This window comes from Alligator mississippiensis, chromosome 1, assembly GCF_030867095.1.
Source record: "Alligator mississippiensis isolate rAllMis1 chromosome 1, rAllMis1, whole genome shotgun sequence".
In the NCBI taxonomy this organism is placed as follows: Eukaryota; Metazoa; Chordata; order Crocodylia; family Alligatoridae; genus Alligator; species Alligator mississippiensis.
This window is the reverse complement of record NC_081824.1, coordinates 429,563,228-429,579,000: the sequence shown is the minus strand read 5'-3', so window position 1 is coordinate 429,579,000 and position 15,773 is coordinate 429,563,228. Positions and strand designations below refer to the sequence as shown.

General features: G+C 44.5%; 1 protein-coding gene across 1 annotated transcript; it reads right to left on the bottom strand.

The window, feature by feature from the left end:
• Positions 1-646: 646 nt before the first annotated feature.
• Positions 647-14,533, bottom strand: RNF6 (ring finger protein 6). The gene is made up of 5 exons (XM_019497378.2): positions 14,327-14,533; positions 13,669-13,862; positions 8,651-8,863; positions 7,913-8,020; positions 647-4,143 (listed from the first exon to the last, which is right to left on the bottom strand). Exons 3-5 carry the CDS (start codon positions 8,841-8,843, stop codon positions 2,390-2,392), a joined length of 2,055 nt encoding a protein of 684 aa, XP_019352923.1. The 5' UTR covers positions 8,844-8,863; positions 13,669-13,862; positions 14,327-14,533; the 3' UTR covers positions 647-2,389.
• Positions 14,534-15,773: the final 1,240 nt, after the last annotated feature.

Genomic DNA, 15,773 nt, shown 5'->3' with positions numbered 1-15,773 from the left:
GAAAATTGTTACTTTTAATAACTAGTATCCTAAATCACATTCTTATTAGACAAACACCCTTACATTTTATAGATGTTTTCATGGACATAACTGTTAATGACAGTTTTACAAAAGCACCTTCACTTTTTCAAAAACAACCATATTCATTTGGCACTTAAGGTGAATTTCATCCCTTGAAAAATTATGCTAATCATATTACAGATTAACAGAGAGGATATGGCTTCATCTACAGGATGTCATTGAGAGTTGTGCTACATTGAAGTACACGGAAGTTTAAAAGCTTTTTGGAGTTGGAGAAAAGACTCCTTGCTCTAAGTACAATGTCTAAGACCACACACACCCCACAGGGAGTTCATGGTCTTTCCCTATGAATTTGGAGATAGCTTACTATAGAATAAAGTACTAATGCTTCATACCACAATACTTACAATTCTAAAAATAAGCTGGATTCTGCTCTTGGATGAATCTATAATGCCCAGACAAATTAGCATACACATGCACTTTAAATTTGTCTCTTCATACATACACGTGGCACTCCTAGGACAAAGGTAACTGTTAAAATGTAATACACAACTACATTAGTAACAACATCTTCCTCCCCAGCCTATAGAAAACAGTATAACAGTAATTCACACAAAGCCTCATATTCATTCTGCAATTTTATTCTTTTTTTCTTTTAAGTTATTGGTATAAAGCTTAGGAACTACTTATACAGGATTTTGTGGGGGGTTATAGGAAACTTAGGTCTTTTTACTGTTAGTGTCTTTTCTCATTGGGTCCTCAAGGACAGTTATCTTTAAGAAGACTAACAGTGTACATGTACATGTTAGATTCTTGTACAAAAAACACATAAAGCGATACTTTTTGAGTAGAATGCAGAATCATGCATATTAGAGACAGTATGTTGGTCAAGGCATTGAAGTTCTCTTCAAATTAAAATAGCTTAAAAAGAAATATGAAGTTGGATTAAGTAATTTAGAACAGTACAAAAACTTATCACGTGCTCATTTATTCTTTGAACAAAATGTTTATGTTTAAACATGACAAGCTATATTGGAGTTTGATTTGATGTGCTGAGTGACAGCGATCGTCAGACCCTGCATTGTTATGTACATTTCATCATGTCAGTAATTCATCCACTTTCAAAGATTAAGCATTCTGAAACGACATGCATAAATTGGCATGAGAAAGTTCACATGGAACCAAACTGGAAGGTTTTCAGAAGGGGAATTTCAATGTGTGTGTGTGTGTGTGTGTACGTATGTACACACTCACACATATATATACATGCAGGGTATATATGACCTGCTTTGCACACTCCTAGTATCTGATTTGGATTTGGCCTGACTCAGGGGACAGCAATTCGATTAGTTGATTCGAATCATTGTCCCAATTTGATTAGGCCGAATCTGAATATGAAGATTCAATGCTGATTCGGAGAATCAGCGATTTGGCCATAGATGCAGCTTTAAATGTTTTTAGGGGTTTTTTGTTTCTTTTTTTTACATACCTCGAGGTACCAGGTGCGGCTTGTGAACACTGAGATAATGGGACAGATGGGCCATCCAAAAGGAGCACGGTGGCAGACCCGGAAGTGGACCTGGAGTACTTCCGATCCACTGCGGAGAGTTCACAAGCTGCCTAGTACCTTGAGGTATGTAGAAAAAAATATTTAAAGCTGTGTCTATGTCCGAATCATCGAATCTCTCCGAATCGATTTGGCAGGTTCTGATATGATTTGGAAAGATTAAAAGGTCTCCTGATTGGATTCAGAAATTCAGACACCGAATTGGGCTTAATCGAATCAGCGACTGAAGCTTTGCATAGCCCTAATATACACACACACACAGCATAATACAGTATACATGTGTGTGTGGGGGGAAAAGGGGGGTACATGAGCATTTCAAGTAACTTAAATATCTTTAGCAAACATATCCAGCAGAGACTTTCTGTAAAAGAAATTGTTCTTAGAACAAAAAACTAACAAATGGCTATTTAGACACCAATTTCTCAACACAGTAGTGAGCCTGTGTGAAACAATTTGTAGTCTAAATAAAGTGAGTCCATTATTCAGTTTAAAAACAAACATACATTAAGCAGGACTGAATAACTACTGCATTTCTGTATTTACAAAAGTGCTTAGCATAACAAAATTATTTAAAAAAATATAAATTTTACTAAGATCATTTGGTTCTACACCTATCTGTAGATCTGCACTTTGAGAAAAATAGTATATACACTGCTAAGTTTAGGCAAGTTTCCTATATGTTAAAACAAGTCTAACAAAACCCCCAAACACATGTATCCTTATCCAAGTTATGATTCACCCTATCTGGCTCATCATAACTAAAGCAGAAGTTCATCAATACCTAACAATATATAAATAACTTTATCCATTGTCTGCTGCATTAGACCCTAACACAGGCTGCCGACAAATGGGGCACGTGGAATTTTCAGAAAGCCAGCGATCAATACAATGAATATGAAACTCATGCATACAAGGTAACTGCCTTAGCTTGTTCCCTATTACATATTCATTGATACAAACACTACATGTTTTACTTATTTCATTCTCAGAGTCAATATCCCCAAAGTTCCGAGTGGTAAGATTGTCAATCTGTTCTTTGGTTAAACCTCTTAAGCGCTCATCATCATCATCCTCATTTAGCAAGAAGAAATGTGCAAGACGAAGAATAGGCAACGTCCCATTTTCAACCAAATTGTTTGCATCTTGAGACTGCCTGTTACCTTGGTTTTCATTACTGTCGCTATAGCGTTGAGAACTGTCATTCCATCCATTCGTTTCAGTGCTGTCTTCTTCAGTGTGTCTATTTCTAATTGATGTCTCACTCAGGTCACTGTCATTGATTGCAGTGTGTGAGATATTTGATTCTGACTGGGTTTCTGATAAATGACCATCCCTTTGAAGTTCCGAATTTGATTCAGTCTCCATTAATGAACTCAGTTCTCCAAAGCCAGTCATAATTTGCCTAAGAATTGATCGAAGAGCTGCTGATGAAGGTTCACCAAGTCCAGTTTCTGAGATACGACGAAGAGGTATCCGAATAGTACTAACATATGTTCGTATACCTGCACGTTCTGATCGTGAAATAGTACGTCGAAAACCCCCACTATCACTTTCAAAAGTGACTGTGTTTTCTGCTGTTCCCACTCTAGAACGAGTCCTACTAGCAACACTGTCCCGATCTCTGTTTTCCCCAGGGCGAATTCTTCTTACCTGAAGATCTAGAGTAATTGTTGGATGCCTTCGAACAGAAGCTACTGGTCTGCTAGATTCCTCCTCTTCCAGAGTTACACCTAACATTGGGGTTGAATTAGAAAGCTGTGGAGCCTCTGTGTTACCCACTGTTTGTTCTTCACCTAACTCAGAAGGAGTCTGGGCTGCACGTCTTCTATTAGACCTTCTACTGACTTGCTGTAAATTCCCATCCTGCCTTTGACTGTGCTCTTCAGGAGTAGTGCCATCTTGTCTTCGCAACGGGGAACGGCTTCGACTGCTTAAAGTAGATCTTAACCTTAGGATTTCTAGTCTTTGGCTTGTACTCGTCTGAACACTAGCTCTAGACCTACCTCTTTGAACCCCTGCAGATATATCTCTTCTTTGCATTCTCCTTTGCCTAGCACTGTGCTCACCGCTGTCTAAAGAATTATGTTCACTGCTTGTTCGGGAAAGACCTGTTGACTCCCTAGTTCTAGTTCTCAATCTTCCTAAGCCAGAATGAGAGGTTGCTCCAGCCCTTTGTGCCACTGAACTTCTCACAGTTCTTATCCTTGCAGTATTAGGAGAATTATAATTTCTCTCTCTCGAGGTCCTGCTCCTTGTTCGTGTGGCAACTGGACTGACTGCTCTTTGAAATCTGCTTTCTAAATTAGTTCTACTATTATCTGTGTGAGAAGATCCTGCATATTCTTCACCAGCAGCATCAAAACTGTTATGTTCATGATTTATGTTGATTTCAAGACTAAACCGGAATTCCCCACTGTTTGGATTGGTCCGACTCACTGCTCTCCAGGTTTGGTTCCCGCTTTGTCCACTGCGTGTAGCATTTCCTGTGCGACGAAATGTGTTCAGCCACTCTAGCAAAGAGTCACCATTTGAATTTTCACCAAGAACCTCAGAATCTAGAAAAAGCAGATAAAAAACCCATTAACTTTTTTTTTTTTTTTTTTTTTTTTTTTTACTGTTCAAAGGTTTGCCTTATCTTCCTGAGCTAAACTGATCCAGCAGTACAAGAAAATATGCTGATGCTGCTGTGCTGAAGGTACGCTGTACATAAAAAAAGGAGGAAGGAACCCATCCAACTTATACATAAATGGACTTTAGTGTTGCAACACTGATCAATCATTTAAATCTTCATGTGTCAGCCTCCAAAGACAAAATTCACAGTCCTGAATTAGGCTAAACCCCTGTTCAGTTAAAAAAAAAAAGGGTAACTCAGAATAGGGGTTCACAACAGCCAACAAGCCGAGTCATCTCAAATGATCAACACAAGTGTTGAGAATGGGGATAATCTTAAATCCAACCACTCCCTTCTATGTGCCTCCCTTCATACAGTTTACTTCTCCCAAAGGTAAATGCCTAAGCACTTTCTTTCAAAAGGAGTGAGTAGGGAACACAGATGGAATCAGAGATGTTAATGCCTCTCTTATACATAGTACCCTAGAGTTTTGAGCGCTCACCCTCTCTATAGGAAACCAAGTTCATTTATTTCCTTAGCTACAAGAGGCTCGAACTGTTATCTCCTGCTCCCAAAAGAGTACTCTACCACCAGACTAGAGGCTACTCTGGGATGCAGACTCTCTTGATGCTTCCTGTAGAAGCTGTTCCATTGAATGGAACATAATAAAAGACTCATTGGGCTAAAGAGTTGAGGGGGAGAATGGCCATGACTTTGTGGTCTGAGTAAGACCACTCACCTGGGAAAGGGCAGACCTTGGTTCCAATCCCTGCACGAAGGATGGTTTGTGCAACAGTTTGTGAATTATTTAAGTTTAACCGAATTAAGGGTTTTTTTAAGTCTGAATAAGTGTCAGGCATAAAAATACAGTTTAACCAACCTATTTTAAATTCACATCTTTAACTGAGTTGGATTAACTTTCCACAGTGTTTCCATCTAGACAAGGGGTTCCCGACATTTAAATGTCCAATGGCACATTCGAATTTAAAATAAAAAGCAGCAGGCACCAATATGACATGCGGTTACATGACTGAATTCAGCTGGTCAGTCTCTCATGGCCGACTCAAGGTATGTGCATGCGCATAGTTGCATTTGGAGAGGGAGTAGTAAGCGCCACTCCATCAGTCAAACTGACTTAGTCTCATTTTGGCGACCGTTTTGTACAGCCTGTGAAAGAGATTTTGAAGTGTTGCTGTTTTGAGTTCAAATGGCAGTGACAGCATTTTTTGTGGAATAATGCTTTTTACTGACCGTGAAAATGTCTATGGCCACCTGAATAAACCTTGGTGGCACCCGTGGGCACCGTGTTGAGAGCTGCTGATCTAGACAAACCCTGAGAGTTCAAGGAAATAGGAAATTAAGGTGGTATCCTTATCAAACTCTTCCCTGTTAAACTTTCATGTGCACAGATTATTCCCTGCCTGTACAGAAGGCCGACATGGTTTGGGGCCATTTTTATTTTGTTTTTAGAAAAATATATTTCCTTTCCTTATGCATATAGAGAAGATTTTTGACTCAGCTTTCAGTAAATCCATACAGGAACAAGGAGCTATCCAACATATACCCAGTTTGAGAAAAGATGCCAGAACTGAATGTTGTCGTTGTTTTTGCTTTTTTTTTTTTTTTTAAATAAAGTAAGTGAAATTTTGAACCGTTGTTTTGAGAGTGTTCAGTTAATTACTAATTTTTCTGTCAGCAGACTGCTTAGAAAATTAACATTAACTTGCATTATTAAGTTACTGTATTCCTGAAAAGTAATGTTTAAAAAGAGAAATTAATTAAATTTGTTTTCCACTTGGATACAACTTCTCAGTGTTTTGTTGACTCTTTAAGTATGAAAATAGTTTCATTTTTCTTTAATCTAAAGAGGCAGTGTAATGGGGCAGTCTGTCCCTTTAAGAGGAAACAGTCAGCCCTGTTGAGAGTGTGCAGCTGCAGGGTACTTGGATAAGTGAGGGTGTTCCACTAATGAACTTTAAAAAGCTCACAGAAGAATATGCAAGAGAAGAGAAAGCAAACTACAAATACAACAGCTTGCTATAAGAAGGGGTCATAGCCAAAGGGCTCCCCGCTTCTAGTCCCCCAGACAGGGCAGCAGGGTTTGGTTCTGTTTCTCACTTAAAGATTGTGTATTGATAGAACTGGCTGAGGAGCTACTCGGGGAGCAAAGTCTACCTGCAGAAGCCAGCAGGCTAGGTACCTGCTTATGGGCAGAAATGTATGTTATATTTGTGCAAATAAATTTCTTCTGAAGGAAAAGAGGTGTAAGTAATTTATTGTACACCCAAAGAAGTTGCTGTGAAGTAGCATGAACTTGCTTTCACAGCATTAGGATGCATATAATTTGCACATGTTGCTGTTTAGAGGAAGAGCTACAATAGATAACTACAACAGTCGAATGGATGCCATTTTAATAGGGCAGCCAGCCATGTCATCTGGATGTCTGACTCTAGAAGCAAGTCTTATTCTTCCAAATCAGCTAATGTGTACGCTCAAGAAGAGGGCAGAGAAAGTGTTTCAGGGATGTCATCCAGGCCAACATAAAAAAAATGCAACATTGATGTCAGCTCATGGGAGGCTACTGCCCAGGACTGCCCCAAATGGAGGAAGAGTCTGCTTCAGGGATGTCAGTACTCTGAAACCTCATGACAAGAGGCGAAAAAGCAGGAGCAGCAGAAACAGCGTGTCGTGGACCAAATAAAAAATCCAGCGCCACAAACCCCACATGGAAACGCATGTCTGAGCTGACGTAGAGACTACTGATCCTGAATAGGACTCATTAGCCATCTTTGGACATGCAGATAAGACAATCATTCTCGACTATGAGAGACTGCCAAAGAATAGGGCAAAATTTTTTTTAAATTTAACAAAGCTTTATCGAATTACAAATTTTATTTTCTTCATCTGAGCATGTTCCCCCTTTAGTGGAATCCACTTTTTGAGTCTTCATTTTCCACAACCTTCTGGCCATTTTCATCTATCCTGAAACTCTTGTGTTCAATGGCATGTCTTCTTCATTTTTTCCCTCCTCCTCTTGTCTCTGACTCAGCCTAAGCTTTGTTTCTAACCTGTTCTTCAGGCCTTCTGGCTATATGCTCAAAGCAGATCCATCTGCTCTCAGGTTTTTCCTCTTTGCCTGCTGCCACACCCCTGTGTTTCTTAAATGATTGTTCTTGGTCACACCACTAATCCACCTCTGCCTTTTCATCTCAGTCACTATCATCATGGATAACTTTTTTCTTCTAACTACAATAGTAGTAACCTCTGTTTTGCAGATTTTTCCCTTAATGGGGATTGGATTTTTCCTATCAAACCACTCTATTCCCTATGTTTCATCCATGCCTTATTTATTATTCCGGTGCCCTAACTTCCTCTTTTAATTCTTCATTTTCTTGCCTGATGGACCCCACACAATATAACTTATGCATTAGCTGGTCATCCAGTAACAGGTGTTCTCTTCACTACTACCTGAAAATGTGCTTGACATTGACTCAATTTTTCCCCTACTGCTGTGCTAATGTGCATCCTGAAAGACAGTCTATCTTCCCAAGTCACTACTCTCTATTTGTCTACTTTCTGCAGTCAAGGGCACAACATCCATAAACATCAGGAACCAGAAGCATACTTACAAATGTCCCTAGTCAGTGGATCATGGATAAGCATATTGAATTATGTACTTATAGTCTAAAAATAAGTAAATGAAGAAAGGTTACCTCCAACAATTCTGCCATCACCTTCCCTATTTTCCATACCAGTTTGGGATGCTAAACGTTCCTTTGCTCCTTCCAAACGTCGCCGTAGTTCTTGTGCAGTTATTTCTCCTGAAACAGTTCACATATTTTTGTAATACATTTATTGACTATTCAATAAAACATTTTCCTGTATAAATATTTTCCTATATATATTCTATATAGGAAAGTGTCTGCGCATCTTCTGCTGCCATCAAATTATCAGAAATAAAAATAAAACAAGAAACAACAGCATGATTGTGACTCTGACCAATACAAGTACAAATAATAGGTACTACATAACAGAAGCAAAGGGGTCTAAATATACATCAGAAATTCATAACCCCCAACTTTTCAGCATCATTAAGTTGTAAAAGTTCAGAAGGGAAGAGATTTTCTTCCATAACGGGTGTATTGTATATTTGTTAATGATTTAGATTTTAGTTGTAAAGGTGCCCAGAGGTTACAAACTGGATGTATATTATAGTTCTATACCTGACAGGAATAGAAAGAATGAATTTTAGTTCACAAGTTTTTAATTTATACTGTTGATTTTTTAAAGAGGATCCATCAACTTTCAAACAGAAGAAACCTCTGACTTTTCAGCCATTCCCTAGACACAGACTATATTTTACTACCAACTATATGGGTAAAACACCACTAAAGTTACTCCAGATTTATAATGATATGCTGTCTCATCCACTTCAGTCCTACACATCTTACCAGGAGTGCCAAGAAGATTGTGGTCTCTCATTATTCTGTAGTCTTCATCATTGAGTTCATTAATGAATTGGTAATAGGCCTCCTCTCTGCTAAGGCGCTCCTGCTGCCGTTGTCTCTCATTCTCACCATTGCCATGTTCTCGAGGAGAGGCTTGCTCCCTGCCTCCCCCTGCACGAGACCCAGACTGATCCATGCTGAGGTGACCAGGCTATTCTGAACAAAAACAAAAATCAAAAGAGTTAAAAATAATTCTAGGTTGTGGGTTGCTTTAGATTTTCATGACGATTAACTCAAGAAGATGAACAAGACTGCATTGCCTTATCAGGTCAATTCACTAATGAAGAGTATATTGAACAAGTATCTTGCTTCTATGTCACCCTCAGTGACTTCTTTCCCTCAATGAAGAACCATGCAAGATGGTATATCAACTTCTTCTTCAAAAAATAAATCCAACCATCATTGTGCTTAAACCAATAAAGTTGCCTTAGAAAAATATAAAGCAAAACCCAGTTCCTTCACCTCACTAATATAGAACCATTCCTGGGAAAAACAACAGCAAAAATGATGCACAATACCTTACAAACAAGTCAAAATGGCATGGGAACGTCTGGCCAACTGAACAAATGCCAAACATTAGATTTCTGACACTACTCTATAGAGAAGAGTCCCATTCATTTAGATCTGTTATAACAAGGAGTTAGGACATCAATTCTACATAACATCTGATGCATGACCAACCGACCACATTATGATCACTTCCATCCCATTTGGCTCAAGCTACAGCTAACTCACTCATTCAAGTCCCAAACTTTACTTTAATTGGAGCATGCCAGTCCTGCCTCTCTTTCAAGTTGGGTTTGAAAGGAGAGAATTGTAAAGCTAAGTGTCAGTCTGATGATGGCCTTGAAACCCAAGCCACTTCACTTTCATCCACACCAGCCTCTCAAACATGCTGAACTAGAAATGTGGCAGAAGAGAACACTTATCTCTCAGTATAAGACAACCCCAGAGGAGGACTGCCTGATGCCACTCTTTGGAACTTTCTAGATAAGAGTCACTTACATTCAACCCTGCCCTTTTCCGTCATGGTCTGTAGTCGTATCAAAGTTCCGGAAACAGCTGAAACAGTCATCACGAACACATCCACTGCACTCTTCTGCTCGCAGGCTCTTTACCCCAGCCTCATTCTATTCTATTCTTGAGTCTCCTCCTCTTTTCCCTTTACGTTCTTTTCCAGGGAATTTCATTTCTAGCCATCTTTCCTGTGCACCTCAAATTCCATTTCCTCTACCTAATTTCCCTATGTTTAGAGTCTCACATCTTAATTTGTCTAACACCCAAACTTGAACATCTCTGTGCCTTGGCTTACAGTGGTTCAGAAATCAAACCTGTTTTTCCACAAAACACCATGTCTATTGCAAACCTACACCTAGGCAGGCTTTCGAGCTTGCCAAATGCTGAAGGCCATTCCCATTACCACAGAAAAGCCACAGATATTCTTATATAATAAAGGGCTTTGTCTGTCTGTCTGTCCGTAATGCTCTTGGAGCACTCTGGTTAGTGAAGCAACCAATCAGGGCACAGAGGGGACAGAGCAGGAGTGGGGTGAGGCCAGCACCACTGGCCTTGCCCCCCCCTCCCCTGCTCCTCAGAGGCAGAGGAGCACCACCATGATGGCGGGGATGGAGCAGGGGGGCAAGGACAGCAGTGCTGGAGGCAGTGGCGCCACGGGGTACTGGTGGAGGGGGATGGAGGGGACAGCGGGGTAAGCTTCCCTCCCCAGCCCCACTCCTGGGAGGCAGTGGTGACAAGGGGTTGTGGGTGGCTGTGCTCTGTCCTTGCCCACCTGCCCTGCACCCCTGGTCATTTTGGATGGGCAATTCACTAGTTGGCTATAATGACTGTAGGCCTGGGGTAGAATGATAAGTGGAGGGGCACAGGTCCCAGGCTATAAATGATACTTTGGATAAAGAAATAAAGAATGAAAAAGGGGGGTGCAAGTCAAAGGTTCAAAAATAAATAAATAAATAAATAAAAAGGGATCTAGAGGAAGCCATTGAACAGAGCATCTTCATCAGTGCACACCACTTCAAAACACTGTGTCACCCTTATTACCAACCCCCTTTGAATAAGACATCCCTCTCTGTACCACTCAAACTTATACACTGGAAGCTATAGTAATGGCTTCCTTTTTTCACAGAGGCTATACCCAAATCTGTCTTCCGCTTTGATTTCAGTCTTTTTGAGATCCATCACCTTAAAATCCACGCAGCCAAAGCTCGAGTCTAGGACTTCTTTCACCGTCTTCAATCTCTTAATGCATGTTTCTTCCCCCAGGCCACTCAAAAGCACAAATATTAGGACCAGCCCCCTGGACTACGCCATCTCTTGAGTACCAAATTTCCATCAGATCAGCAGGTCCAGATGATCTCCTTCTCAAGGTGCTGAGGGAATTGGCAGAGGTCATTGCGGGACCCCTGGCACGACTTTACAAGCACTCATGGTGCTCTGGCCAGGTGCCAGAGGACTGGAAAAGGGCCCAAGTAGTCCCCGTTTTCAAAAAGGGGAGGAAGGAGGACCTGCGTAACTATAGGCCCGTTAGTCTTACCTTGGTCCTGGGGAAGCTGTTTGAGAAAATAATCCAGGAGCACATCTGCAAGGGACCAGCAGGGGAGATTATGTTCAGGGGCAACCAGCACGGGTTCATTAGGGGCAGGTCCTGTCAGAGCAACCTGGTTGCCTTCTACAACCAGGTCACAAAATCCTTAGATGCAGGTGTTGCAGTGAATATAGTCTTTCTGGACTTTAGGAAGGCCTTAGACACAGTCTCTCACCCCATTCCCATTAAAAAATTAGGTGACTGTGGCATCGATGCCTACACAGTCAAATGGGTAGCAAATTGGCTGTAGGGCCGCACCCAGAGAGTGGCGGTGGATGGGTTGTTTTTGACCTGTAGGGACGTGGGCGTTGGGGTCCCCCAGGGTTTGGTCCTTGGGCCCACACTGTTTAACACGTTCATAAGCGACTTCGACAAGGGGGTGAAAAGCACCTTGTTCAAAGTCACAGATGACACTAAGATGTGGCGAGAGTTGGGCACACTAGAAGGGAGCAACAGGCTACAACTAGATCTGGACAGGTTACAGGGGTGGGCAGATGAGAAGAGGATGGGATTCAATACTGACAAGTGCAAGGTACTGCACCTAGGAAGAACGAACCAGCAGCATACCTACAGGCTGGGGAACTCTCTTCTTGTCAGCACGGAGGCAGAAAAGGATCTTGGAGTCGTTTTTGATTCCAAGATGAACATGGGCCACCAATGTGAGCACATGGTCAGTAAGGCTAACCGCACCTTGTCATGCATAGATGTATCACAAGCAGGTCCAAGGAGGTGATCCTCCCCCTCTATGTGACACTGGTCAGGCCACAGTTGGAGTACTGTGTCCAGTTCTGGGTGCTGCGCTTCAGGAGGGAAGTGGACAGCACTGAGAGGGTCCAGAGGAAGGCCACTCACATGATCAGTGGGCAGCAGGGCAGGCCCTATGAGGAGAGGCTATGACACCTGAACCTGTTCAGCCTCCACAAGAAAAGGCTGAGAGGGGATCTGTTAGCCGTCTATAAACTGGCCAAGGGAGACCAGCAGGCAATGGGAGAGTCCCTGTTCCCCCGAGCACTACCAGGAGTAACTAGGAATAACAGCCACAAGTTGACTGAGAGTAGGTTCAGGCTAGACATCAGGAACCACTACTTGACAGTCAGGGCAGCTAGGATATGGAACCAACTTCCAAGGGAAGTGGTGCTCGCTCTTACCCTGGGGGGTCTTCAAAAGGAGGCTAGATAAATCACCTAACCAGGGTCATTTGACTCCAGCAATCTTTCCTGCCCATGGATTTGATGATCTGCTTAGGTCCCTTCCGGCCCTACTAACTATGAAACTCTGAAGGGAAAGGTCCCCTACATTGCTTTTAATAGGAGTTAGATTTGGCTGTAAACTCCTCCACCTGTTCTCTTGTTTCCACAACATCAAGTTCAAGGTCCCTGTTCTCATCATTCTCCTAAACTCTCACCACCCTGTCCCCACATCCCACTATCTTTACAGGTCTTTCCATACTATGTAGTGTTTTTGCCCACTACTTCTGGACAATGACCCTAGTCAATTTTGATGCCCATTGTGTTACGTACTGCAAAAAAGCCCCAGGCAGGGACAGTCTCTGCCCCAAAGATTTACAAGCTAAGAAAACAAGCAACAGATGGCAGAACACAGTCAATGCCTACAGTTTTCATATGAAGTTGCAATTCAAATAAGCGGAGAAAATATGTAGGTACTCCTAACTGATCCCCTGGCCTAGCTATCCTCAACTCGCTGAACATTTAAACAGAATGTTAATGTCCTAAATGAATACAGTACCATCCTGCTGCACAAGAAGATGCCTATGTAAACTACTATTTATTAAGAAAAAACCCTCATGTCAGACACTTTCTTCATTCAGTGTACGATTTTGAGAACAAAGATTCTCTTCTTCCTTCCCCTCCCACCTCTCATATATAGTAATAGGGAGAGCAGTAAAGCTTGTAGGTGGTAGAAAAAAAAATATCCATGTTGTTGACAATCTTATGGCAGGATGATTAATCACACCCTTTAAGTGACTCACTTAGAAACAGCCAGAAGTGTGAAATCTTGAGTTACCCAGGCTGTTTAAATTAACTGCATGGATGACAACTGCTCCCACTTATTTAACATTGGCCACCATCAAGGCAAGGTATTTCTGCACTCAAATACTTCACATTCTTGGAAAGTAAGGGGTTTTCACAATGAAAAGGAAAGGATCTAACACAAATAGAAAGAATGAAATAGTTATGACTCAGGATTTCTTTCCCATTGCAGCTGTTGTCAGGGAAATACATGGCAGGAAGTACCTGTGCCAAAGTCATTTTGTTCTACATGCTTTGGCATGCTCAGCCTACACCCAATGCTGCCGTTGTCACTGCTCTCCCCACCCTGTTCATGACCCGATACTTACCTTATATTCTTTCACTTCTCGGCCTTTTCCCATTAATCCTTATCCATTAAGCATTCATTTTCTGAAGACTTCACCACTGGCTGCAAGCAGGGAGACAGCAGAGTTCAGACAGAGAAGCCTCCCCCAGTGACAGGGATCTCTGGCATGGCCAGGCCCGAGGATGTTGATGTTGCTGTGCTGTGATAGGCGGAGCCCTGAAAAAGGAGAGGCACGAGGGGGTTAAAGGGGGGAAAGAAACCGGGCACCCCTGCTTCAGTATGACACCCCGGCCCCCACGCCCAGGCCTGAGGACCCTTCCCAGGGGCTGTTGTGTGGGCCCTTTTAGGGGTGGAGGGCTGGTGCTTTGCCCTGCCCTGCGGGGCAAAGAAGGGGCCGCACAGCTCCCCTGGGCCCCACCGAGCGCTGCCCCCTCTGGGGGCCGCCCACCCCGCCTGCTGCCAGAGCCAGAACTGCAGGGGGTGAATGACACCCCCCCAGCCAATCACTAGCCAGGGTCACGACCGCCGACCAACCACAGCAGTCGGGCAGGCCGTGTGCACCTGCTTCCCTTCTCCCCAGCCCCGCGTGGGCCCCCCAGCCCTGCCCGAGCCGAGCTGAGCCCAGCCGGCCTGCTCCGCGCGTGGCCTCCCGCCCGCCCGCCCGCCGGGGCCGACATCACCCTCTGCGCCGCGTCCAGCGGCCGTCCCCGTCCCCGCCGCCGAGGGAGCCCAACCGGGCGGGGGGGGAGGGGGAGCGGCCGGCCGAGCCGCCCGGTCTCCGTCCCTGCCGCCGCCAGAGCCGGAAAGAAGCCGAGCCCGGGGCGGCGCAGCGCGCTCCGGCAGCGATCCCCGTCCGGGCGGCTGCGCGGGCCGCGGCCCCGCGTTCCGGCCGCTCCGCCTGGCCCGCCCCGCCCCGCGCATGCGCAGGCGCGCGGCCGGGAGGCGGGGCAGTTCCTCAGTGGAGGCTCCGCCCCCTCTGCCCCGCCCCTCGGCTGCAGCTCCCAGCGGCACTGCCCGAAGGGTTCGGGAGCACGTGGCAGAGAGCAAATTGCCCCGCGCGTGCGCAGACAGGGGTGTTCTGCTCAGGTGTCTCTCGCTCGCTCCTTAACGCGGGGCAAAAGCGGCGCGAGACGCGGTAGTGACCCGGGAGGCGGTCCTTGGTCTGGGTGCGAGGGCCTCGTGGGGCGCGGGGCTCCCCAGACTAGTGCAGCTCAGAGCATGGCAGCTTTACCACGTTGCCAGAGGTTCTGCAGGTTGGGCAGTGCCGTGGTGTTGTCAGGAGGGCGGGCAGCCCACCACATGGGGTCATTGTTTAAATTGCAGAGGACAAGAAAAACATGCTGATCAATGATATAACTATTCACTTTGAAAAAAAGGCGGCGGGCTTTCACCAAAGCCCAGGACCACAAGCCAAGTACAGCACTGGTCTATGCCTTGAGCAGGGTTTGAATTACCAGAGAGCTTGGGGGACTGAGACCACCCCCCTCCCCCCCATAAGAGATGAGTCCCCCCTATAAGATTTGAAAATTGTAACCTGGGGGGGGGCATCTCTGATTTTTATTAAAGCATTGTGATGGGCAGCCCAATTTTTTTTGCAGACCCCCCCTCCCCCCGAGTCAAAGTGTCATTCAAACCCTGGCCTTAAAGGACAAGGCATGAATGTTGTGTGCCTCTTGAGGCTGGGGGGGCACTGCACCCGCCCACAGGTGGTGGCAGGGGTGTGGCAGAGGCGGGCAGGGAGCTCCTGCAGGCAGCTGTAGCGGTGTTGGCAGCGAGGGATGGAGGTTGCAAGTGCCAACCAGCTGTCGGCGACCACTCACAGACACTGCTGGCAGTGTTGGCGGTGGCCAGCAGCTATCAGCAACCGCCCGCAGATGCTGCTGGTCTTGTCAGTGGTGGGGGTGGTGGCGGCAAGTGGCGACCGCCTGCAGGCGCCTTTGGCAGCAGTGGCAGCAGGCAGTCTCGGGGTGTGCATGCACCTCCTATACATCACTGATAGGACAAGGGCTGTGACATAGTGGTACAGGCACTAGTGGTCAGAGCAGCTAGAGTATCCTGAAAGCCTGCAAACACCCTGGCTCTACGTCAAGTAAATGATGTACCTCAAGAAGCCATTACAGTGTCACC